Source organism: Fringilla coelebs (assembly GCF_963513975.1).
Source record: "Fringilla coelebs genome assembly, chromosome: 2".
NCBI classification, from domain to species: domain Eukaryota; kingdom Metazoa; phylum Chordata; class Aves; order Passeriformes; family Fringillidae; genus Fringilla; species Fringilla coelebs.
In genome coordinates, this window is record NC_140029.1 from 68,886,864 (window position 1) to 68,914,276 (window position 27,413).

The 27,413-nt window shown below is 37.6% G+C and overlaps 1 protein-coding gene across 2 annotated transcripts in view; it reads right to left on the reverse strand.

Moving 5' to 3' along the window:
* Positions 1-27,279, reverse strand: part of PDS5B (PDS5 cohesin associated factor B) — a 99,007-nt gene extending 71,728 nt beyond the window's left edge. For both annotated transcript variants that reach the window (XM_084201485.1, XM_084201484.1), the window contains exons 1-3: positions 27,190-27,279; positions 7,432-7,557; positions 3,869-4,072 (exon numbers count right to left, since the gene is read on the reverse strand). In XM_084201485.1, the coding sequence (XP_084057611.1) occupies positions 3,869-4,072; positions 7,432-7,539 (312 nt within the window). In that variant the 5' untranslated portion in view covers positions 7,540-7,557; positions 27,190-27,279. The remainder of the gene's footprint in view (positions 1-3,868; positions 4,073-7,431; positions 7,558-27,189) is intronic.
* Positions 27,280-27,413: the final 134 nt, after the last annotated feature.

The following is a 27,413-nucleotide window of genomic DNA, read 5'->3' on the forward strand; positions in this document are numbered from 1 at the left end:
CATTAATCTAATACAACTATATTAAATCAAAATATTTAGAAATAAGTATCACCAGAAACACTCTTCACAGCCTCAACTATATCTATGTTTCATCTAACAACCTAGGTGTAAATCAAATATATTCCAAAAGGTATACTTGCCATAATAAATAGAATAGAGCCTTTCTGTTAATCCTGAAAATCTATCCTAGAAATAGTCTATAAGGCGTTTCTGTAACGCTTTCAAAATTACCATTTCCTCTAAGTCCCCCAAGGGTAATACACAGACAAAAGACAAGAATATGGTTTCTTTTTTTCCAATACTATAAACACAAAATCCAGCTTTAATCATTAAGTTGAGCACTTACTGTGGATCTAGGTAAAATCAAGAACTAGATTACATGTGACATTACCAAGTCTTGGCAAAAAAAGCACAGCAAGCAAACTATTAAGAGCTACAGCTACATTCGTGTTCTAATTTAATTTGAAACTGATTTTGAAGACTTAAGGATGATCAGAAGGATCACTGTCTGGTTCACACTTCAGATCCCTTACAGAGCACACAATCTAGACTCTAGCTGAAATTACACCAAAAGACACAAAGGACACACTAATGGTTTCCAACCACTCAGAAGAATTCAGTTCCCATGCAAAAGCCCACTAAAAATTAGTGCCTGAACACTAGCAGGCCATCAGTCCCCACCCAAAATGAATGGTGTCTTATGGAAAACAGATATACTGGAAGGTTCTGTGAAGTTTAGAAGACATTCAAACTGAGTCTCAGGAAAGAAGAAGAATCAACTGAAGAAGAAAGGGGGCACGTGACAGACTGACCAATGCCAAACATAAAAGCTACAACTTATCTTAGAACCCATGCTCTGTGTTAATTACTTTGTGTTAAACTTTACTTGTAGAGGTAAATCTCAATCAGTTCATTTAAGCAAGTATTTCAGTTTTTATCCTACAGCTCAGTATGCAATACTTATCTACTGAATATGATTCAAAGACCCTACTAACTTTCCAAAAGAAAATTCTCATTATTGTGCTGTATATAACTGCAAACATTAATGAATAGGATACATGCACAGTAAGTCCAACACCTGAATGATTCAAATAACAGCATGGTTTGAAAAAGTAAGCATTTACTCCTAAACTAGTTTTTCTTATTCCTATTTAAAGAAAGCAGCACAGACTAAATTCAGAAGTACTCACTAATTTTTAATATCTCATGTACTATGACCAAACATTTTCCCCTTTTTAAGCACATTGTTCCTTTTTTATGCACACATAACATACTACTTAAATATATGCATTTATAAAGTCAAAACATGGGCTAAAATAAACTTTGGCTGCAGCCAAAAAATTGCGATAATTTCACAACCGGACAATAGGTTTTCACATGAGACCACACAAAGCAAGTCTACATTAGAATCCAGACTTCAAAAACAAAAGTGCTCACACTTCAAATTTAGGGATTTTTTGTTTGTTTGTTTTGGGGTTTTTGCTGTTGTTGTTTTAGTTTTTTGTTTAGTTTTGCTTTGATTTTTTTGTTGTTGTTGTTGATGTTGTTGTTGTTGTTTGGTTTGGGTTTTTTTGTTTGTTTTGTGGATTGCTGTCGTGATGCCAATTAACTACGTAATGGCTTCAGTAATCATCAGAGTCAAGGCTCTCACCAGAGAATACCTTCAGATAAATGAGGTTCTGCTACCCTTTTTAAAATCTAAATTTCAGCAGAGACAGGTAGACAGTCCTTCTGTTTAAGTCATTTTCAATTGACATATATAAATTATTAGATTATCTTCCCACCAGAAAATTAATTTGAGCTCCAGGCTTTACACAGACTAAAGAGGGCTCGAAGTTAGAAGTTTCAAGATCCCAGCAGAGCAAACCTAATCCAGCTCTGTTTTTATTCTACTCATGGCATTTTCTATCCCTGTTATCAACTCTCAATGATCAGCAAGGACTGTAAGATTTACACAGATGATACACATAAAAGAGGAAAACCTGAGATTCTTATCCCTTTCCTCAGCATCTCACTTGCACAATATGTAAGTTACAAAGAGATCCACTGAATCTGAAGCAAGGGCAAAAACTTAAGATGTGAGTCTTTTTTTCTCAAGAAATTAAGCCTTTTCAGCTCTCCCCTTTGCCATTTTTAACTTTGGTGTTAAACATACAAGAACAGACTCAGCTGCAGTATGGATGTTATATTAAATACTGGGTAAAAATAGTGCCAGGATACAACCCAAGAGGAAGGATTCTTCCTCTTACCTCTGTCAAAAAGTGGAGGGAACTCTTCGACATTTCTATCAGAGCTTGTCCTGCAACCACAAAAGCTGAGTTCAGAAGAAACGGGTTTGCAAGAAACCTATCTCAGCAGCCCTAGGCAAAGGCCCCTATTGTTTTTCTTGACTTTATTTCCCAAAATATGTTTTAAAAACTGCATCAAGAAACTGAATTCTGAAATCTACACAGATTACAGAACTCAATGCTGGCAGTGGAAGTCCCTCATCCATTCCAAGTTCTGTCCAAACAGTGATTGTAGTACTCTGATACTTCAGGTATGAGATCAGTACTATAAACCTTCCAATACTGTACACTACGAAATGTGAAGCTTAGCAGCATTTGGTAGATCAAATACTCTAAGGAGGAACTTAGTTAGCCCAACTCAGAAAGAGAGAAATTAAAGCTCTTAGCCTAACAAGCAAATTAAAACATATACTAAAAACTGAAATAGAAATCAGGACACCTGAAAACCAGACTTAAATATAGCACAGTAGAGAAAGCTAATATTTATCTCCAGTTGAAAATGGTGCAATCAATAAGTACAGGAAGTAGATGTTGTACCTCTGATTACACGCTAATTCAGAATCAAGAAAACAGAATTAAGAAAAATCCCTAGATATCTCTCCAGTAGATCTGTTAACAAAAGATGTACTACAGCAGTTGAAACTGCACTGTTTCCCTAATCAGGAAGCACTGCTGGCAAAACCACTAGATGAGAAATTGAGTGATTTCCTTTTAAGTGATAATAGATAGACCATCCACCACAACCATCTTTTTATCCTACTGTGGAATAAACAAAGACCAAACCAAACAAAGAAGACCACACACATTTCTAAATCAAGGAGACAAAAAAAGCAGGCATTTTTCAGTGTTACTTTCACCTGTTCTTGTAAATTTCCCCCAAAACTCAATTCATTACTCTAGATTCTGACTGCGTAAGGGAAATAGTTTGATTTTGAGAGCTGGGAACTAAGTTAGATTTCTACTTTAAAAAGTAAAAGAACCCACAAAATAATATAAAATTTATTTCTTACTGGAACAAATTAGTCAGATCTGTACTTCCTTTTCAAACCTGACATTTCTCTATCAACCATCTCCATCTAGTGGGATCAGTGATGTTTGTAATTACAGAATTTTCCAAGTCACATCAAATATCATTTAACTCTGTACAAAAGTACTTTATCTTTGTTTCAATACTACCTTTATCTATAAATATACAAGTACCTGCCTCTTGGTAGTTTAATTGAAGATGCAGGGATATTTTCCCTAGTAAAGGTATTAGCTATCTTGCAAGAGATTTAGATAAAAGCTATACATATCATCAATATTTCTAAAGTAAAGTAACCTGCAAATCCCAAAAACAGTTCAATAAAATAATTATTTTCAATACAAATCAAAAACTCTGCAAGTTATTGGAATATGTACTGTATAGCCTTTTATGTCATGGACAACTGACATGACCAATCCCATTCCAAAATCAAGTGAAAACTTTGAACTGTTTAGGCTGAACCAGAAATAAAAGGAGGCAAAAAGCAGTCATGACCAATTATATTAATCACTGAGTGTAAAAACCTGCTGTGGAAAAAGAGATTAATTTTATTTACCTTCAGTTTATCTGGTGAAGTGTATGGAGCTTCAGGGGCATAAATTCTGAAAATATCGGCAAGACAACATGCTACCAACAAACGTACATCCTTATCAGGATGTTTGAGGAAAAAATCTGAAGCAAGATGCAAAGCAAGATTTAGATAGAGCTCCTTTTCTTCTTCAGAGTCCTGGTCCATATCCATGAAAGTTTTCACAACCATCTAAACAGACAGACACACATTAGTACATAAAATGAAATACCTTGTGTAACAGAATCCCTACTAAAAATTACTTTTCTGGTTTTCTGCAACTTCTGTCAGAAGCATTATTAGCTATGCAGCAGTACTTACTTGAGTAACCAGGGTTTTCATTTTTCAGGGCACAGGAAATACCTGGCCAAGTCCTCTATCAACTGAACCAACACACAGTCTCAGAAGAAATACTGAAAGCCTAGTTGTAAACTTCCCAAATCTTTTTGAGTTTGACAACTGAAGAAGTGCAACAGCATTCACCGTTGCACTATTCACTTAAAAATTAAGAAAATGGAAAAACTTCATTAAAAATATTTGTTTCTCTCTCAACTATTCAGTGAGAGAGACTTTTCCTTGTATTCTCTTTCAGTGTCAGGTTTTTGCCTATTTCTGCTCTGAGGAAAATTCTATTCCCTGTGCTGTGCAGAAGCAGAGCACACACTTTCAGCAAATGCATATATAAATCCAGGCAGCTCAGCGGCAAGGATGTCATCCAACATGACTAAAATGACCACTAGGATTATGAGGATCCAGTTACTGAAGTCATGGAAGAAAAAAGGAGTCTGGGACACCAAATATTTACAAGCTGAATAAAACAAAAGCAGAAAAAACTATATTTAGTGACTGTTAGTTGGTGAGAATTCTTACATTTGAAAAACTTTCTGAAGGAGAGAAATTTATTGACAAAACAAAGTAATTCCTTATCTGACTCACAGAGGCAGAGTTATTTTAAGGAGTTCAGCTCTTGTAAAATTAACAAAATTATACTACAGCCTTAATTACAGAATCCTGAGACTTAAAGCTAAAGCTCCCATCTATTTCTTCAGTGCAAGAAGAGATATTATTCAAAGAATTAACGTAAAGTCCCAGAATCCTGTAACACGGCAAAATACTTTACTTGGCTATAGTTTGTTGTTTGGTTGGGTTTTTTTCCCCCTCCAAAAAATTTACTATAACTGGTCAGGGAGCAACAAACCCAACTCAAAAATATTCCAAACTTATGTGCAATTAGGATCACAGAAGCTGTGAAGTTTTCAAACATACGAGAATCCTTTACAAAAAGGCACAGAAGATCTGCAGCTTAGGCAGACACAACTTCCATTGCAAGAAAAATAAAGTCCTCCTCAGTCAGGCACAAGATGAACCACCTGAAGTGCACTGGTGCCCTTACACACTAATTAATTTACAAGTCAGAACTGTTTCAATTTCCATGGAAAGTAGTCTTTTCATACTTCTTGCAACAACTATGGGTTTTTCCTACTCTGGAAATGAACCTTTCATGTTTCTTCCCTGATAACATGAACATCTGTACAAGTCAGGACAACAAAGATCAGTCATCCTGTCTGCAGAGCAATCCATCACAGTGTTTAAGGAAAAACAAAGAAAAACAAGCGGGCTCTCCTAGCACAGTTTTCTAGGTTCCTGCAAAGCAGTAAGTTAGAGGACTCCAGAGCCTGAAATCACACCTAGACCACCAAAATTTATACTCCTGGAGCTTCATCTTCCAGATGTGGCACATATTTCTTAACCCATTCAATTTTTACTACATCATTCCACAGAAACAAGCTTTGGAATTTACTAGTATGAAACTCACAGAAAAGTGTATTATTAGACTGCTGGTCTAAAATTAATATTTCATTAGATAATGACTTGGTTCTTGTGTATTAAAAGAAACTGTGGAAAAATACTTTTCTCACACTATTCATCATTTCCAAGAGTTTATCACCTTCTTTCTGTCTTCAGTGCTAGTTCACAACTGTCACCATTTAGTTTCTATCTTATTTCTAAATCTATTATAAACTTCAAGAGGGCATCAATTCAAAATGCATCAAATGTCCAATGTAAGTTATGCTAATACAGAAATTCACTCTGCATATTTTCCATTCTATTCTCAGATTTCTCAATAATTTGCATTTATATTACTGTATCATTATCAACAAACAGCAGAATGTCTGCTTTTGCACAGAAAGTGCTTTTTCCCTAATTGCATGAATTTGGCAGTCAGAGAAATCTAGAGGCTAATAGTTCACTTATTTATCAACTACTGTTCTTTAGCACCTGCAACTGTGTTTATACTGAAGTTCTGTACACTTGTGGTGTAGCATGGATCATCCAACCTCTTATAAAAGAAATACTTCAGTTTTTTCCCTGCCTGAGCACCAATGAATTCACAGTCAGAATAAACAACTAACAAGAAACACAAGACATCTTAGAAGGTTCTCTTATTCTGCAAGACAGATCAAGATGACAGAAGGAACTAGGCATTCAAGGCCAGAAATTAAATTAAGCTACAGGAAAAAATGGATTAGTAAGAACTGTGGTGCTGTATTTCCACAAGCTGAAAAAAATATGCAAGTACTTACAGAGAATTCCTTCTCTTAGGAATCATTCACATGTAAAATTATAAATGTTGTCTTTTATTCAGTAACAGAGTGCAATATACTCACTGAAGTCCACCAATCAAAATCCCAAAGCCTAGACAGGTTACTGGGGGGAAGACAAGAAGCAACCCTCGTGTTTTGGGATTTTATTGGGTTTTGTTCATTCACCCATAGTTCCAAGTGACTTAAAACTACTTCTTCAGAAAATTCCAAATTAAGCTCTTTCATTTGTTAGAATACGTAAGGTTCCCATCCCACATCTGTTCCCTCCTGTTTCACAGGGCAAGCCCAAGCTGCAGGCACTCCTTCTGCACAATACAGGCCTGCCTTTTTGTGAGAGTACACAGGTAGATACAGAACTGTAGTAACAAAATTAGCCTCCAAATCTGCCCAACTTTTCTGTACGCTTAGGCCAAATAAAATGGTCAAGAAATTCAAGACAGAAATACATCAAAGACTGTAAGTATAGTCAAAATATATGTACTAAAGTATAATAAAAATTACCTTCATCATGATACAGGCTAAAACAATGAGAAAAAAGGTTTTTATAAACAAACCAAAGAGCATGAAGGCATAAAAAGAATGTGTTGAGAGGTATCCAAATTATTTACAAAATTATTACTCTCTTTTAGAGAGGAAAATACTGGAAAACAATGAAAGTACTGACTTAGCATAGTAGCTGAAATAAAATTTAAGTACAATTTTAAATTAAGGCAGCTCATTTCTATTTGTGATTTTTAAATGCATTTAAACTGTTTTTGAACAAGCCATTTCAAGAAAGTGGTAGAACAGAAGGCACAAGAGCAAACAATTTTCTCCTTTTATGCATAGAAAACGTAAAGCCCAAAGGGGGAAAAAAACCCTTCCAGATATAAAATATAGTAATAGGATTATTGAACATCTTTTACAAGAAACTCTAATCTGCAAGCAATTAGTTGCTTTACTAACCTTTAGCCTTCTCACCATCTCTTCTTTAGATATTTTATCAGAGATTTCTTTGACTCCTGGAGGATATGTGATTTTTCCATCATTGGCTCTCGTCTTTGAATGAGCCATGATTTCACGGTTTTAAAACTGTGGAAAGAAATTAACAAGACAATGCTGTTTAACTAGTTCATGCTTAACCATACCTGTCCCATTTGACAGACAAAATCCAACTAGGAATATACCAACAAACCCATACAAACACAAAAAAAGAAAAAAATATTTTCATTGGTTTAAGTAATCTATACTGTAGGTGACAGCAACAGTTTTGATATCCAGGTAGATTGTCCCACACCAAAGCTTTCAAGAAGTACACATCAGGAAAAAGCTAAAACTCCTCATTTCAGAATGGCATTGATCTTCACACTAACAAGACACAACCAAGAATCTTACTGTACTGTATGATCTGTTTCCACCTCTTGGTAATAATACATCCTAGCTAGCTTGGGTGTTCAGACATCTGAAGTGGAATTTTTGTTCATTTTTACTCTTTTGGAAAACGCAATTTTGCAAAATGCCTAAACACCAGTGATGTTAATTGTTACACATCACCAGTTCTAACTCCCCAATACTGCCAGGCAAGCAGCAAATAGAGAATGAAATTAGAGACAGAAACAGAGCAGACCAAATACAAGTCTTTCCTCTACGCCATTAAAGCCAAGTTTTCAAGTGAAAGACTGCAGATAAGCAATGGTATCTTCTTCCTAAATTCTAACTAGGAACACAACTCAGTTACTTGGTTTCTCAGTCCCTTTAAACTGATGCAAATGAAAACTACCATGTAATCCACTCTAAGTTAAGCAGAGTTTCATTGCTTTAGAGAAGGAAGCTGAACTGAAATCTTTACTTACATAAAAGCAATCAATAAAAAGGCGGTGAAAAAATCTAGATGGCATGTGTGGGAACAATCAGGATCTTAGAAAAAGACTGTGCCAGGGCAGTTAAAAATGAAGAATGTAACAAATGAAAAAAATTTCTTTGTCATTGTCTTGATATTTTTACCTATTTAGCTAAAAGTATGATCCACTTCTAGCAGCCATGACTGTTCTGAACTGTGAATCCCAAGTATTGGGATTTGTATTCTTCAGTTCCTATTTCATGAAAACAACCAAAGTTATAGATTTTGCTTCATCTTCACCTAATCTTTTACCAAACAAAAAGTTAGCATTGGCTTTTAATTTTTTTTTTGCAAAGAACACATACAGCACAACAAATTTTTTTTTTTTTTAATAGGGAAAACATGAATAGAACGAACACCATCAGATTTCATTCAACAGGCATGACAGGCAATGTACTTCAACAGATACACAAAAGTCAACTCAGTTTCTGTCATCTTCTCTGCACCTACATGCACCCAGCAGCGAACAGTGCCATGTGCTTGTAGTTGTAGTAAAAACTGACAATGACTAAGCTGGGAGGAAACAAAGCTCATTGAAGTAACTTTTTCTAATACTAAAATATGATGCCACTTTTATCCCTGTTATATTTCTTCAATGCACTGCCATGACAAGTCCATGTCAAGTCTAGGACTTCTCAAAACTACACAGAAATTGTAATGAAGTTCACTCTTCTTGCCATATGACATAGATATTACACTCTACCTTTCAGATGGGATGATGTTATATATTACACATAAATTCATTTTAACAGCTCATCACAGCAGAAGGGAGCCTTGCTCGCCTGAATATGAGAATGTGTAAAAGCATCAGATGCTTTGTTGGAACAATCAAACTCACCAACTCAAAAAACAAGGCTAATTGTTTTTGAAAAGCATGTGACAAGCATCAAAGCTAACTCAAGGGAAAGAACAGGGACTAAGGGAATGGGGGAACAAAACTCCATTTTCCAGTAGGTGGATAGCTGTCAGATCAGATCAAATGCAGTGGAAACTTGATTAGAACATGATAATGTAGTCCCATTTGGAGCACATTTTGAAATAATTCAAAGACTGAAACTCATACATTACAGTCAAGTTCAACTGTGCAGCCAATATGTCCAACAGCTCCAAAATGGACTCATCCCTTGCCAAAGTTGAGCCATCAGTGATGCTGGCAGTGCCTCTGTGATAACGCATTTAAGAACCGACAAAAAATGCTGCATAGCTGTTACTAGGAAGAAAAGTGTGAAAAACCTGCAGCCACCAAGGTTAGTGAAGAATGAAAGCAATCTCCCTGCATTTATCTTGACCCATGAGGATTTTTCTTATTTCCTTCCCTGTTCCATTAAGCAAGAAGAGTGAAAGAGCAGCAGTGTTAGCACCTAACAAACAGCCAAGGCTACACACAGGGATGTACACAGCTTATCCCTCTAAGAAGTACAGAAAAAAATAAACAGTACTTCATTTTCTAGAGAATTAATACACCTAGTCTTATAGGGTCAAAAATAATTCTGAAAAGGTTCTAAGAAATAGAACATAAAGGATAAAGAATTATAGAGCTTCTAATATTGAGAGAAACAAAAACCATTCAAAAGAAACAGCAGAAAACAAAACCTATCATTCAAAAAAAAAAAAAGAAAAGAAAATTCAATGTTAAGCAAACTTGTACAACAGTTATAACTTCAATTACCTAAGTAAAACTTCATTACATTCCACTGCTAGAAGTTCCTGTTCTTCAGGACTGCCAATAAAACTGTGCATACCTAGTCTTATCAAAATAATCTGTGTTGAACACTTAGTAGAATCTAGGGTTTTATTTGGGGGCAGGGGGGAAGGTGTTTTGGTGATTCCAACCAAATTCAAGTATCTGTGATTTCACAATAGATACATCTGCTGTTTCAGTGAACTTCTGTCATGGAAAAACAAGACAGTAACAGCTAAGAACAACAGCCCCAAGGCCAGCTATACGTACAACATGTTGAAAACGAAAATCCATAAGCCAGTGATGTGATATTCAATGACTGACTTTCAAAAAGCTTTTAAAATTCATTTTTATAGATTCGGTGTATTGCAAAAGAAAACAGTCTAAGATGACAAGCATTTTGAAAGAAGGAAATTCTTTTAAAGCATCTTTGAGATTCAACAGACTCAGCTGACAGTTTCTATTATTTTTTTTAACAAATTATATTTTAGAAGTTCTCCACCATGTTTTCAAAAACCCAGTATTATTCTATATACACCATCAGAAGAGAAAGAGCACAAGTCTTACAAGTAAAGGCTGAGGGAGCTGTGGTTGTTGAGCTTGGAGAAGAGGAGACTCAGAGGGGACCCTACTGCTCTCAAAAACTACCTGAAAAAAGGTGTGGTAATGCAGGGATTGGTCTTTTCTTCCAGGTAATCTATGACAACACAAGAGGAAATGGCCTCAAATGGCACTAGGGAAGGTTTAGATTTGACATCACCAGAAAAGTGGCCAGGCATTGAAACAGGCATCCCAGGGAAGTTGTGAGAACCACCATCCCTTGCAGTGTTCAGACGGTATATGTATGTAGCACTTGCAGACATGGTTTAGTGGAGAACACAGTAGTTACGGGTTAACAGTTGGACTCAATGATCTTAGAGGTCTTTCCCAACCTTAATGATCCTATGAAAAAGCAAAATGTTCACATGGATGCCTTTTTTAAGGCAAGAAAACAATTCAGCCCATGAAATGCTTTGCACCACGCAGAATCTCAGCGCATAAACTAAACTTTAACGTGTGCCCTGTTTCTGCTGTTAGATGAGGATAAAGAAGGGAGATAGATGTCACAAGAAACTTGAACAAATATACAACAAATTCCAGTCCTAACAAATAGGAAAAAAATCATGTTTCAAGCAAACTTTAGATTTTTCAGTTATGTTAAACAGGCCTGTAAGCTAAGTCTTCAAAAATGATGAAGAAAATAAATAAAATTTTAGCTAATAGAGCATTTAAGATACAAACCCCACTCTTTGTACACATGGAGATGATACAGTAGGACTTAAGATGTCCAGGAACTGCTTGTTTCAACACAGAAGTACCACTGCAATTGTAATTTCTCAAAGACCTAAAGTCAGGAACTGAGAGCCAGTCTTTAGAAGTATATTGAAAAACAGTATGTATAAAAGAGCATGACAATTTAAAAACTAACTTATAAGGGAGGTAGGGTGGAAGAAGCTACTATAGACAAAAGAAAGAAAGATGACAAAACACATACCCTTCGTACAACGACAACAGGAAAACTAAAGCATGGAAAAAAACCCAAAAGCAGAAGTTACATTTATCGGCATTAGATCAGGATGGATTAAAAAGACATTCACCTCTTGTGACAAAAATCAGAAGATCATATTTAATGTAAAATTATGACTACCAGCCAGACCACAAATGGGAACAATCAATTAATCTGAACAGTTAATTAGTAATAAGCACCACTGCCAAAATTGGTCAAGCTCAAATAAATAAACTACACATGAGTTCTGTACATAATCAGTTGCATCCAACAGCTACTCAGTTCCAGCTAAGTCTACTGACCATTATATTACTAAAACATTCATAAATGTTTTCTATACAGTAGATAACTTTATGAATAGCTTAACTTCACATATACTACTTGCTCAATACTTTAAAATACAGACTGTGATTATGCAAATAAAACATGGATTGATATCTTGCATATTAAGTATCTATGCAAATATACTTCATAGGTCAATAAATATCATTAGAGGATGTTAAGTCAATGATCTAACTGGAGGACTTAAACCACACTCCATTTAATTGTATTTTGTTTGGTTGACAGTTTACATTGCCTATGGTGATTTAATTAACTGTGCTAATCATTAAACAAACTGTGCCTTAACACACATGAAGACATCATGTGTCAACAGTGACTTTCCAGAGATCTATACATGTGTTTAAATCCTCATCCTCCAGATAGTTTTGTAGAAGTCTTACCCAAGTGATGAAGCAAACTTTACCAAATCATCCCTATATTCCTCGCAAGTCTGTCTCCTGCCTTCCTCTTAAAAATCCAGAATCCAAACATGAGGACTTAGAAGATCTCCAGAAACAGTGATCAACTTAGCAAATTCTATCATCATTATTTTTCAGAACTTCCACTGAATATACATAATTATAGCTATTCTTGAGATAATTTTTAAATAATGTATATAAAATCTAAGAAAGTATACATCAAATTTATGTGGGCTAATATATATACTTTAAAATCTACGTTTGCAAGACATTTTTTAATATGCTGGTAAGAATAACACTTTCTTCACGTTCACAAAGGTATTAGAAGCTCAAGTGAGTTTAGTAAGTGGTTTACATGGAAAAAGATTTGAATGTGTAAAGAACTACATATACACAGTTCATACCATCCTAACAAGAAAGCGTAGCCAAAAAAAAAAAAGGATTGGCAAATATTCATCAACACCTTCTCTACAACCAAGTACGATAACCAGTGGCCTCTCACTGTCAGAGGCCACTCCATCCACAATCCAAAAACAGTTTAGAAGACCCAAAAACATTCTCCTAAATTGTCTCATGGGATATTGCAAGGAAGCAAAAACTTTTCCATCTCATAAATCACACTACAGATTTCACTCCAAAGCCCTATTCCTTTTTCAACACACAGTTTGTAATTTCTTTTTATTGATTTTCTGCATTTTTTATTTCTGCACCCTCAGTGGGTAGCATCCTTGCATTAATTAATATAAACCATAACAAATACTTGAAGATCACGTTGTTTCAACAACACAGGACGTATGAAAAAATTTGTCAAGATATAATTTCCACAAAAGATGCAACAAGATATCATTAAGAGATTACTCAGCAACTTATAGAAGTGGAAGAGGCAGGCATCTTTCTGCTTCATTAGTATTATTAATAAAACACAAATAACATAACTTATGTCATTTACAGAAATTCTTTACATCCTGGTAAATTCCTGCTGGCATACAGCTGATTGACAACAACTGATCAAGGTGAGAAGTGGCTTTGCATTATCCAACTGCCACTAAACTAAACCTATTTCCATAATGTATCTACTGCTAGGGAGTTATAACTTGGTTATGAAAAGCCACTCCAAGCTGAAATTTGGCACGCCGAAATTAATTGGTTTTGCTGTTGAATAAAATAGAAAACTTTAGCTTTCTTAAGTTTTGTGTTGGACCAAAGGTGGTTACGTAAATCCAGGTTATTCTTCATACTCATTCAGGCATAATGATTAGACTAATACTTTCCATTCTCTTTTAGAAATGTGTCATGTTATACTGTTTACTTAACTATCATTAAATCAAGATACTAGTATTATCCACATCAATAAAATGCTAGCTTCCCATTTCTGTAAGGCAGCATAGTAAGGACTGCTACAGGAAGAATTTACAGAAGCCACTAATTAAATGTCTTCTGGAACGAAGACCCAAATTACAAGGTAAAAGTAACTCTCAGTCCAACAAATGACATAAAAAGTACTGGGTTTCACTACAGAATGCCATTAATGGCAGTCCTCTGACAGTCATACATAAGTAATAACCTGTTTAAATTAGGAAATACTTTTTTCAAACTTACACCAGAAAATGCAGCAAAGCGCATTAAGTTTCTTTATTAACATATTAACTTTGGAAAATTAAAAGATGGGCAGGTGGTAACTGTGCAAGAAGAAACATCATCACAATGTAGAATGGATTTAGATGATTCAGAAAAGAACAAAGAAGAAAAGACTAACACACAATACCAAAATCAGCACACACACACTAAAGGGCCTCAAGCAACTTAAACAGAGTTGCAATCAGTTAGCAAATGATTCCAGGCAAGTCCTCACTACCACTGATAAGTTTTTTTTCAAACTTCATTAAAGAAAGTCTCCCAAAGATTTAGCTAGTAGAAAGTATTCAGTACCAACTTATCTCAGCACACAGCTCTCTCCAGTGGTGTTGCAGACACTTGCAGCTTCCACAAAATATAAGAGACCCAACTTTAAGTTTCAGCATTTTCCCAATGTTACTGTTGTCATTTGTCTTTTAATAAAACTGCCTCTTTTTTATGCCATTTATGAAACATTTTCACTGAAACACACTCAGATTTTAAAAAAAATTCAGAAACTATATAAAAGAATTCACCATTAAACCATTCAACAACCTAAGTTAAAATAAAACTGACTTATTATTGCGAGATCTCTGCTTTCACACTTCTACTCAAGACTAAGTAAAAGGGACTGTAAGAATTAAAATGGTTTATTTCTGTGTATGGCTGCAGGAAAAGAAATTACAAAGAGATAAAAACTGGAAGGCAATAGTAAAAGAATCTGACAGAGAAAGAGTGTAGGCTGACTAAATATGATTTTAATAAAATAGACATCTGCAATACATTTGTCAGTTAGCCAAGTGCTAGGGAAAATTCTAATTGCTTAGGTGGTCATATTATTCAAGCATACTACACAAAATCTTAAGACAAACTATGACCAGTCGTCAGAGTGTCCAAACAGAAGTGATTTGGTGATGTACATAACTCAAACGGGGGGGTCACAAGCAATGTCCATGCCAAAGGAACAAAATTAAGTTTTAAGCTTTTGTACCCATGACTGGGGCGCAAGAAACGTTTTTATACTACTAAGTGAACTCCAACAACCACATAGTGAAGTTGTAAGTAGTAATTAGAGCCCTCAAAACAGGACGGTTCTACCACAGAGACCAGGAAGTACAAAAATAAAGATAAAATTGAAGCCAAACTGAGATATCCACTGTAAATAAGCTTAACAAAAAAAATTGCACTTCAGCAGCTAGAATCAAAAACGAAGTACCGCTGTATAGCAATGACTGAAATGAAGTTACTGAAGCATCCTACATAGGATACTGAAATATCCTATAAAATCAACTGAACACCCATTTTCAGAGAAATGACAGGTAAAACTTTCCTGTGACAACTGCTAACAGGTATCTTTAATCAGAAGTTACTGTGTATACAACTACAAACTCCACATTTTCAAATCAAAGCAATCACATGGGCACCATTCAAGAATTCATGAACCTCTGTGGACCACAAAGTTTTTTAGAGGTATTTAACAATTAAGGTGCAGTAACCTTCAATTAAAAAAATTTAAATTAACTTTAAAAATTAAGGTACACTGCAAGGAAATAAATGCAGCACTCCCATTACTAAAGCAGAGAAAAAAAAAAGGTAATAAAACTACGACTAGAAGTGTACTAGTTTGATATCAGTAAAATTTTGAGAGTTTAAGAAAAAATCTGCATACTGAAGACAGAATTTCAAAACCAGGGATAAATGTAACTTCCAGGTTTATCATATTACCCTCAGATAATTTATTTGGTTCATCTGTGATAAAACAATCAACACTTTCCTTGCACCAGATATCATTTATTTTGGAAGAATTAAATTGGAAATCATAGACGGTTGCAGAGATGGATAATATTGTCATTTGGTAAAATACTGAAAGTTTAGAGCAACAGAAATGTTCGCAAATATGAAGACTGCTTATGAACATCTAAACAAGAATATACACACTAACTCTGTAAAAAAAGCTGTAAGGGGAAAATAACAGAGGTCTAAAGAGAGGTCAATGTCTAGGTTATAGTCTCATGGTGATTTTTCTATTCAGCATTAATCCTAGGACAAGGTGCTTCAAGAACCTCCCCTCTTAAGTGAAGATATTCAAGCACTATCTGGACACAATCCTGTGCAATGTGATCTAGGGCAACCCTGCTTGTGATCAGAGAGGTTGGACCAGGTCCCTTCCAACCTAACCCATTCTGTGAAACAAACAAACAAACAAACTAATGCCCACAAACCCAAAACTCCACCAGCTAACACCCATCTTAAGGTACTGGCAAGAACTAGCTTGGAATACTATGTGCAGCCACCAGCACCTATCATCCAGATAGCATAAACTAGGAGAAGCGCCCATGAAGTCTATTACATGAGGACAGCACATGCACAGAGGTGACAAGAAGAGACTGCCAGGAGGGCGAGTAGAAAGAGGCAGAAATCACCATAAATCACACAAATACTAGGAGATCCCACCCAAAGAAAATGAATCACATAAGACAAAAGGTCGAAGATAAATAGCCCAATGAAGAAAAACTGATCACGAGAGACAGACTTCTAGTTTTTAAATTAAAATTTAAGAATTGCTTTCTTGTCAATATCTGGAACAAAATATCCAAATAGAACACAGTACAATTTCATCAATATGCAGAGATTAGCCCCTTGTTTTCTTATGGTATGTTTGAAAAGCAGACCATGAACTTCACAAAACATTCTTTTTCCAGAATCACCAGAAACACTGGAAGTTCTTAGGCTGATACTCTAAAAGAAGAGAAGAGCTGACAAGCAGCCTAGGTATCAAAATTCCACAATTTTATGGATGTAATGGCTTATGGTCATAATATTGACACAGCTGTCTTTTACCAGGGAAGTTACTTTAAGATTTAGTAAGGCAGGAATTATTTGTTTCCTTCCTCCAGCTGCTAGAAAAGAATGGAGGAAAAGAGGCAGGAACTACTATTTTTCTTTATATTAACTATTTTCAAAAAGCAGTCATAGAAATCTCAGATACCTTGCAATACATAATTTCAAATGATTAACAGCTGTAGTACTCACACAAGCAGAGAAAAAAACAACATGCAAGAATGGCATGGAAGCCATGAGGAAAATAAGGAGAACGTAACAGGAAGCAGGAGACAACCACAACACACAGACATCAGGCACAAATCAAGTTTAACCTCCCTGTTGCCCCTTGGGAGGAAACAAGACTTGGTATTATTTTAGTGTACCATTTATTTGGCTAAAAGTGCCTTACTGAGTCTTAACTTCATTGGTTTTTTGTTTTGGGGGTTTTTAGTAAGAATTTATATTAAACAAATGTCCCCCCCCAAGGAAAAAAGCCCCAACACTAAGAATATTAATAAACCAAAATAAAATACTAAAAATAAATAAAATAAGCAACTAAAAGGAAATTTTAAAAAATACTAGTATGCTACCACAGCACCAAAATGACATTATGCAAAACTTCACAATGGTCAACCAATACAAAGTTGCTATTGTAAGAAGTCAGAACTTCTATACCTAAATGAGAAACACTTCCATTCCTAACTTTGCATATAATGTTAAAAAAATACAAAACTTACACCCCACAGCAAATTATTTGATACAGAATTACTAAAGATAAACAAAGAATGCTAGTAGGATGGACTGAATTGTAAGACCTAAAAAAAGCATGTGTATTCAACTGCAAAGTTGGATGTTGTTCTACACAACAGTGCATCCACTCCTAATCAACATGAATTATAAACAGACATTTATAATATAACTGCATATAGCAATCTTAGTGCCAAAACCACATTCAGCTGGGTGTTTTACAAATAGAAGTTGTCTATCCAGATGGCTTCTATCAGTTCAGCTTTTCTTCCCAGCTAAAACATTTTATTTTGCTTTTTGCAAAACTATGACAGAATAACAGACTGAAAAAAAGAACTGTGTCCCCAAAGACAGAGAAAGAACCCATAACTGATCACAAAGTACAAATTAGATTAAGACATATTACAACCAGGTGAACTAAATGCATTATAGGACCCCAAGGACCAGCAACAGCTAGTCACCTACCATCATATATGGATCTATCAGTAAGATCACTTAAAAAACAAGCTGAAGATTCTTTTAAGTCTTAACTTACCTTTGACACCTACCTCAAAATTCAACCAACATGTAACTTCTCTGCCAATAATATATTGACTCCTGAAACTTTTTCTAATACAATTATTCATCCCTTACAATTATTTAGCCCTATGGGGTTGAATAGGGTTGAATTTTCACAGAATGACTGAGGTTGGAACTCTGGAGATCACCTGGTTGAATCTTCCTGCTGAAGAAGGGTCGCGTATTTGCCAAGGAGTGCATCCAGATGGCTTTTGAGGGTCTCCCAGGATAGTTACCTTGCAAATACCCAGAGCAACCTGTGCTGGTTCCTGACCACTATCATGGTGAAAACATTCAGAATGAACCTCTTGTGTTCCAGTATGTGCACACTGCCTCTGGATCTATTACTGGGCACCACTGAGAGGAGTCTCTATCTTCTTTGTATCCCACTTTCAGAAATTTCCATACATTAGTACATTTTAGTCTTGTTTTTTGTATAAACAGAAGCATATGTATAGCTATGTCAACTTTCTTGATAGTAAATTTACAAACCCTGGTTTGTTTTCTGTTTAATATTTAGTTATCCTTCAGTCGCAGCTCATAACTCACATTAGAATACAAGAAGATGGAATGAAGCTGCATCAGAGGAAGTTCATAACGGACTTTAGGAAAAGGTTCTTCACTGACAGTTGATCAGTCACCCCAGTCACAAGTTCAAGAAATGCCTGGACAAGACTCCTAATTATATGATTTAGTTTTAGGGAGTTCTGTGTGGAGCAGGGAGTTGGACTTAACGACCCTTATGAGTTCCTTCCAGCTTGAGAATTTCTACGGTTTTATGTCACATTTGCTGCACCATGGCAGACAAACTCGTCGTTTGCATCACTGTTTGGGCTGTGCTTCCATCAGGCTCAGACCTGTGCTGATGCGCCGTAAGGACACGGACCACATTTTACCAGACTGGATCACTGCCTCACAGTACCCTGTAATCCACTCCCCAAGAACACCTCTCCTACCCAGGAGAGCATTAACAAAAAATCAAACCAAAAACAATGATGAAAAATTGTATACACTCCCCACTGGATTGTGTTCCATAAATAGCAACCACTAGGACATAAGTAACACCTATAGGAAACAAATGCGTATTCATTTTGAAAGAACAAGGTTTTCAACTGAAAGGAGGAAGTTTTAAATTATCAATAAAGAAATATAGCTGCTTGCGCTATGACTGTAAGCATACAATCATGATACAACAGTTCAGAGAGTTTCTACCTATTAAAGGTACAAGAACTTTTCATGCAAACACAAGAACTGCTCATTGCTCTCTCCTTATTCCCCTGAAGTTAGAAGGTTCATATAGCCAAACCAGACTAACATATCTGGTAAATCCTGCTGACAGCTGAATCCATCTCTAATCCACCTATCTGCTTACAGCCAGATGTTGCTGTTTCCTTAGCACAAAAAGCTGGATTTGTTCACACCTCAGCCAGATTCTCAGTCTGAGCAGTCTGTCTTAATTAAGACAAAAAGCTCAGCTTACCAGAGAAACAGCTGAGGTTTGGACACACTTCTACTAAGAGAGACCAACAGACTCTACCAGACAAAGGGACTAGAAAGTTTAAGGGTTACAGGAAGGGCATTCAACCAACAAGCAAAGTTAATGAGAAAGGGAGGAAAAAGGGAAAAAAGGGGAAAAATAGAAACAAAACAATGTACATAAACATCTGAAGGGAGGGCCTCAAGAGGATGGAGCCAGGCTCTTCATTGTGGTGCCGAGCAATAGGACAAGAGGCAATGGGCAGAAACTGATGCACAAAGTTCCATCTGAAGATGAAGAAGAACTCCTTTTCCATAGGGATGACTGAGCACTGAAACAGGCTGCCTAGACAAGTTGTAAAGTCTCCTTCCCCAGAGACATTCAAAAGCTACCAAGACAGTCCCAAGAAATGTGCTCTCAGGGACACTGTTGGAGCCAGGGGGCTGGACTGGGTGACCTTCAGTGGTCCCTCCCAACCTCTTCTATTCTATGATCCTGTAAAGCCTAAGACAAGCTGAAGAAGGTGAGAGAGGAAGTACATTGTACAATGAAGGATTGGAAGCCCAAGAGGTCTGAGGACAAACTAGGCAGAGAAGACACTAAAGAGAGATCAGAGTAGAAAGATCAGCTGCAGCTGGCAGGAGGGAAATGCAGCCACAGCAGATCTCAGTACTTTCCAGAGCATACAGTGTGCAAACAGCAGGTTACACTGCCCTTCTACCAATAACAAACACTTGCAAGAATCCACTGAAAAGCTCTCATCTCTACCCCCACATAAAGCTGATAAAAGAGAAAAATTCATTGCTACTAATAGCATTCCATCAATTAATCATAGATACAAAGCTAAAGGTTACAACCTAAAGACTGAGAGCACATCCATACAGTGAATTTGTTTACTACGTTCAATTAAAAAGGAATGAAAATACAGAAATAGTTGTAAAATAATTTATAAAGAGTTAAGAAACAGAATTAAAGTTTCTTATACAATATTAAAGAGAATATACACAAAGGAGCTGATATACCTGATCCTTCACTACTTTTTTCCACACCACAGGATTTCTTTTTCATTCAAAGCAAAGAAGCTATTCAACTTTTCTCCTTATAATGTTGTGTGCGTCCCTTATTACATTCTATTTAAGCCACACTCTGAAGAGACTTAATTTCTTACTGGGCTTTTGTAAGGTTTCATGGCTGTACTATGTTAGCATGCCATAAAAATTAACTTTTTTTTGCAACACTTTCACTGATTTTTCATAAAAATAAGTATTTGTCTCATTTCATAGATTACTAACCCAAGATACAGACTGAAGTTTAGGAACTAGCAACCAATTTTGCGTATACAGGAATTTAGGAGGAGGAATTGAGGACACAACTTTTAAAAGTATGCCAATTTATCCAGCACTGCATCTAAAACTAAAGCATCTGTTGAGCCAAGCAGAAGTAGTCCAGGTCCAGAGCCTGTCTCCCAGGAAATCAATGCACTACTAATAAGCTCTTGTGGGAAGTTTGGTTTAAACAGACTTGCCTGGGATCACAAGAAACTGACAGAAGGAATGAATTCCAGTATCCCAAAGTGACATTCAATCATTCAAATTACTAGATATGCTTCTCCCTTCCCACAGTCCCCTGTCAATTCATTTTACATTTTCAAGCTTTTGGAAAATATGTGTGCTGACTTTGATATGCCGTTCTAATTCCTAAATACAGCGGTTTGAAAATACCCCATATTATAACTAAAGACTATCATAACATATACTTAGAAGGACAAAAATTAATTTAAATTGTTTACCATCTTAAAAAAGAATTTGCTATTTTAATATTGTTTTAAAGCTTTTTCGAATGTAACACAGAAGATTCAGGGGGCAATGGCCCATTACAAAATAAAAAGTTACTTTAAATATGCCTTTATATGTATATACAAAATGCAGTATTGAAAACCTAATGGAGAACTTACTAAAGGCAACATTTATAACTTTGGGGAAAACTTTCCAAGTGTTTCACATTCTCAAAGTACAGATCAGCCAGTCATTTAAAAAAAGTGCAGAATATTCATTCCCAAAAATTGTACATGCACCAAAATCTATCTTCTCAGTTCTTGGAAGCATTTCTGTAACTGAAGGAATAATGAACTGCATGTTGCAAGCTGGGCAAATGGAAGACAAAATGCATCTCCTGTTTGTCGTCCCTTGGAAAAACTTCCTCACAACTCTTTTGAAGAGTTTATCATTGGTTTATCTACTCTTTCTTTCATTTTGAAAACCCAGGAAAGCAAAAGTTATAGCCTTGTTCTTATCAGTTCATACTCAGAGGAAGAAAAGCAAATGTAGACTTTATTTTGTACCACGAATTAAGTGAATTTGTCTCACTCAAACTTCTGAAAAGCACCGGGTGGCCCTTGGACTGTCCACATACATAGTCCCTCACAAAAGTTTTCACAAAGTAATGACACAAAAAGCTACAGTTACTTCTATACACTTTGTTTCTGTGTTCAGGAACTACACATAGCGCTACATCCTGAGCTGCCAAGTAACAAAATCAACAAAATTATCAGAGAAAATATCACACCTAATGGCAAGCTGCCTAGCATCTTTGTACATTTTCCCCAAGAAAAGTCCTTGAAATTTTACATAGGCAGATGCAGAAAAACTAAAAGAAAAAAATTTTATAAAATCCCTAAATGTAATTACAAGTTTCCATGAAGTGTCCTTTGCTCAATTCTTATAACTGACAACAATTAGATTATTTTTTGTTAAAAACAAAAACCAAACATATGTGGTGACAAAGATTTCATAGAAATCTGATTACCTTCACTGGAATGTACATCTAAGTAACAAAGCGGTAATAACAGAAGTGTGCAGTCAAACTCAAGGTGGCCCAAAGATTACATACATGAAGTTTTGATTTTCATTTTTTTCAGGACTTCCTCACAAGCAGTATGTTTCTACTTACTGTGGGTAACTTAGGTTTTTGGTTGGTTGTTTTTTCCCTTTCAGTAATTTTCTATTGGTTCCCTTTCTTTCTAAGATTTTCAGGATGAAGGTTTCTGACACTGAAGTGAGCTACAATGTGGATATACTGGGATCTCAGAGACAACAAGACTGCTTTGGCAGAAGTTGTGGACAACCACCTTCTCAAGAGACACCTCCTAAGTTATCACATTTTAGCTGAATCAAATACTCTTTAAAAGAGCTACAGACTCCTGTCCCCAGCACAGGAAGGACATCAGGCAGCAAATCCAGAGGAGGGCCACAAAGTTGATTAGAGGTGTGGACCACCTCTCCTGTGAGGAAAGGTTGAGAGAACTGGGATTGTTCAGCCTGACTTCAGGCTGACCTAATTGTGACCTACAAGAAGGGAGCCTACAAGAAAGATGGATGGACTGAGCATGTAGTGACAGGACAAGAGGGATTGGCTCCAAACTGAGAGTCGGTTTAGGTTAGATATTGAGGAAAAGTTCTTTACTCTAAGGGTCATGAGACAATGGAAAAGGCTGCCCACAGAGTTTGTGGATGCCCATCCCTGGAAGTGTTTAAGGACAGGCTGGATGGGGCCATGAGCAACCTGGTCTAGTGGATGGTTCCCTGTCCATGGCAGGGCAGCTGAAACTACATAATCTTCAAGGTCACTTTCAACCCAGACCATTCTATGTTCTATGAATTTGTAGTTTAGGTGACTACAATGGAACCAATTAAGACAATAACATTTTTGACTGTTAACTTCATGTCTTTTTTTGTCCATTAAAAAGCATGAAAGCAAAGCATCTCATTTCAGCAGCAGAAACATTCACCAGGATTCCCAATTAAGTCAGAGAAAAAGTACACACAGTTAGTATTGTCTGGAACTGATCTTTAAAGAACAGGGTCTGAATTAGAAAACCCCAGATGGGGTCCTGATCCCTGGTTACGGTACTCCTGTATAAATGGTGACAGACACAAGATGATTAGTACAAACATCCCCATCTGTTCCCAATGAGGTATGGCACTTTTTTTATTATTATTTCTTGAAGCATATTAATACCGAAGTTGTTGTGAGCTGAAAAAACAGAACCAAAGATCAGGCAGTATTAAACAAGCAGAATGTTTTTCCAGTGCTTGGATGCAAAAGAGTAAATTCCACAGACAGGAAAAAAGTAATAGAGGTCTTAATCCTCAGAACCTACTTCAGGGACTTCTTCACACTTTGGAAAAGGCTGAAAAGCAGTATACACTGAGACAGACAGTAACAACATTTAAAAATAATGGAGGTGTTAACATTTTGATTCTTAGAAATGAAAATATTACTTGTATTTAATTGAATTCTTTCAAGTTGGATTTGTTACAGCAAATATTCACATAAACAGCTTTTTTTATTGTGAATCCTTAATGTTCCAAAGAGGTTCTGAAACAAACCATTAACTTCCTAAAATAACAAAGTTAATTTTCATTCATATGCTTCACTTTTCATAATTTTTTCTTATTTTTACTTTGCAGAACTATTTTAAGTTCTGTTCTTAGTAACAGAGCTAAGCAGATTTAAAAACACCTCAGCTTTTCTACAAGACTACATTCAATTGAATAGGCTACCAATGGAAAAGCAAGAGGTATGTAATTTATATACATGCAAAACCTTGACTTTTAGATGCTCAATCTCTGGGGGAAAGAAAATATTCTCTTTTTCAAAGCATGTATTTTACAATTCTTTAAAAGCCTTGACTCCTTCCCAGATCTGTCAGTGCTGTTCAGACCGCCCAGAGGGTCTACAGATCTGGAAAATTAACACACTTCACCACCAAGCACTATCACACACTAGCACACCTTTTAAAAGTTTCCTCAGATTTCCTTTACCACCTAGTTTCAGAATTGACTGAAAGCCTCCAATATTCTCTCAGTCTGTCCAAAGATTATTTCAGGTTACAGTATTGACATTTTGTGCTAAGAATAAAAACACCATTACTTTAGGTATCTGTTAAAAGAAGAATGATAGTGACAAGTGGTAAGATAATATTCCACATATCAGAACTACTTTTTGATTCTAAAAAGGAATTTCTCTAAAGGCAGTAGGAAAGAAATACCTTCCTCTTTCTTGGCATAATATTTGGGGCAAGCAATATAAAGGGATAGGGATATTACAGTAAAACTGATAGAGAACAATAATGAGCTGCAGTATCACATTTTCCCTCCATCTCCAATTTTGTGTGCTTTTACTGTTCAGCTTCACATTTTCTTATTTGTTGCTCCCATGAAAACTCTCCTTTGTGCAACAAGTAGTCTATGTCACCTCTCCCAATTCAGGTTTTAAGAAATAAAAATAATTAACACCAAACACTTTTAAATGACAATCTTTTACTAAACTAGAAGACTCATACCCATACATACACATACACCCTCTTACTCTTCTGTAAGGCTATAAATTGTGTGACTGAAGGAAGAGAGGAAAAAGGCATAACCTGAAAGCCTGGTAGAGAGCAACATATCCCAAAAGAAAATGCATCTCTCCCAATTTACAGGAGGTAACAGAACCTCCTGTTCCACAGATAAAACTGGATAATGCCCAAGGTTATGCCCATATTTCATTACTGTGCTTTTCCAAACGCTGGCAATAACTGTCGGCTTTTATATGGTTAATTAGAGCTTAATAACAACTTAGATGACTTACTCTTCAGTCCATAGGTAAGCATGTTAAAGTCTAAATTCATTATTTAGAAGAGAAAAAAGAAGTTGCATACAGGTGCTAAACATATGATTTTTCCATTATAATTTATTTTGTTGTTTCATCAAAAACTGAACTATAGTTTATCCAGTCTGTATACTAACTAGTAAAGAGGATGCAAGAAACGCATAGGCAAATACTCCAGTATAGTATCTATAATAAAAAATCCCAAACAAAACACCACACCCCACTCAGACACATCATACCCCCCCAACCCTACAATAATTAAGTTCAACCTTGCTTCAAACATAGACACAAGATGTCATGCAAGTGCTAAAGTACTAAACTACTTTCTCCAGCAGTGCACCATTTCAAACGCTGTGATGAACAGGATACACACACCTCTGCTAAACCACCTTACCAGATGGCCTGTCACTGTCACTCTTCTTACAGGTGGTCTGAGCATGGCATACATTCAGCTCTTTCACTTCTTTTTGAGGAGTTACTTTACACAGTATAACACCTAGCATATCTGTACTACATAAAAAACATACCAGGAAAAATTTCTACCACCCAAAAACTAAACAACTCCACTAGTGCGAAAGGGTAAAACCTGAAAGAATGCATGTCATCTTACTCCCTTCCCAAAATGTGATTTGACACTCATTTTCAACTATAAAGCCACTCAAATTTTCAACGCTCCTTCTACTCCATCCCCAGCGAAGAGAAATCAATTACAGCCAAAGCACCTACCCGGCTAGCACAAAACAAAGACCAACACGAGAACGCTTCAGCAGTTGTGTTAAATGGGAAAACACAACGCCTAACTAAATAATCACAGCTCTCAGAAAGCAACCGCGCAGCAAGCAAGCATAAAAGTCGGAAAAAGGCTTGCAAGACAAAATCCAGCTCTGTGGGAGCTGGTCTGCTGCAGTTTAATTTTCCAGGACTGATCACCGTCATTAATTGTTGATTTGTTTTAAAGAACAGATAGTGATTTATTTGCAGCAGGATGAAGTTACGGACCTAAATTCCTGACCGGAGGCTCTCAACGTAAACAATACATAACCTATAAATTAACCATTCTCCATCTGGCAATTCAGATGTAAAATTCATAGTTTTCCATCTACCAGGCGGCGGCAACCGCCCCCCCCCCCCCACAGCTCCCCTCCGTCCTCCCTTCTCGAGCGCTTTCTAACAGAGCCTGATGCAAAGTGGGAGGGAAAAAGAAAAAGGAGGAAAGGAAGGGGGCAAAAAAAAAAAAAGCTAAGCCAGCATGAAAGAACCGCGCTCGCACACAAGTAGGGACCCAGCACACCGCGGTCCCCGGCAGCTCTCCCCGCTGAGGAGCGCTGCGAAGTGCGGCGCGGAGAGACCGAAGCGGGCGGGGAGGGGACGGGGATGTCCCCGCGCTCAGCCCGGGCAGCAGGCGCGTGGGGCGGCGGGAGCCCCGGCTGCCCCGCGGAGCGGGGACCAGGCCGGCTGCCCGGGGCAGGCAGGGAGGAAGGGGACGCCCGGGGCAGGGAGGAAAGGGACACCCGGGAAGCCGCGATCACTCACTCACTCATAGCCACGGGCGAGCAGCCTCCCCACCCCCCCTCCCCGCCACTTCGCGCCGCGAGGAGCCACCAGCGCTGGGCGCGACACCGCCCGCCGGGCCACCGAGGCGAGGGGGTGACTCCCGGGCCCCCGCGCACCCCAGCCAAGGTCACCCCATCGCCCGGGGTGCCGGGCGGGAGGGGGCGGGGGGGGGGAAATTTAGTATCTGACGGCGGCCACGGAAAAGGGGGGAGGGGAGCAGCCCCGCAGAGGGGCGAGGGGGATGGGAAGGGGGAGCTTCACCACGGGCCAGGGGGAGCTCTGCCCTCCCGCTCCCCCCTCTACTCCCTGTCCTCCTCCAGCGCTGGCCGCGGAGCTCGGTCCGGGCGGGCGCCCCTCACGCCCCTGGGAAGGGAAAATGGAGCGGGGACGGGGTGGGGGTATCCGCGGCCGAGGTGCCGCGCTCCTTACCCCGCCGCAGCCGCCTCGCCTCGCTGGTCGCAGGCGGGTCCGCTCCGCGCTGCCGCCGCTCCGGGCTCGGAGAGGCGCTGCCGCCACCGCCGCCGCCGCCGCAGCCAATCGCCGCCAGCCCCCTCCCCTTCCGCAGCTCGCCCCGGTCCCCCTGCCGGCTTCAAAATGGCGCCAACTCGTCTCCGGCTGCTCCAATGGAACCGCCGAGGGGAGCGAGCGCGGCC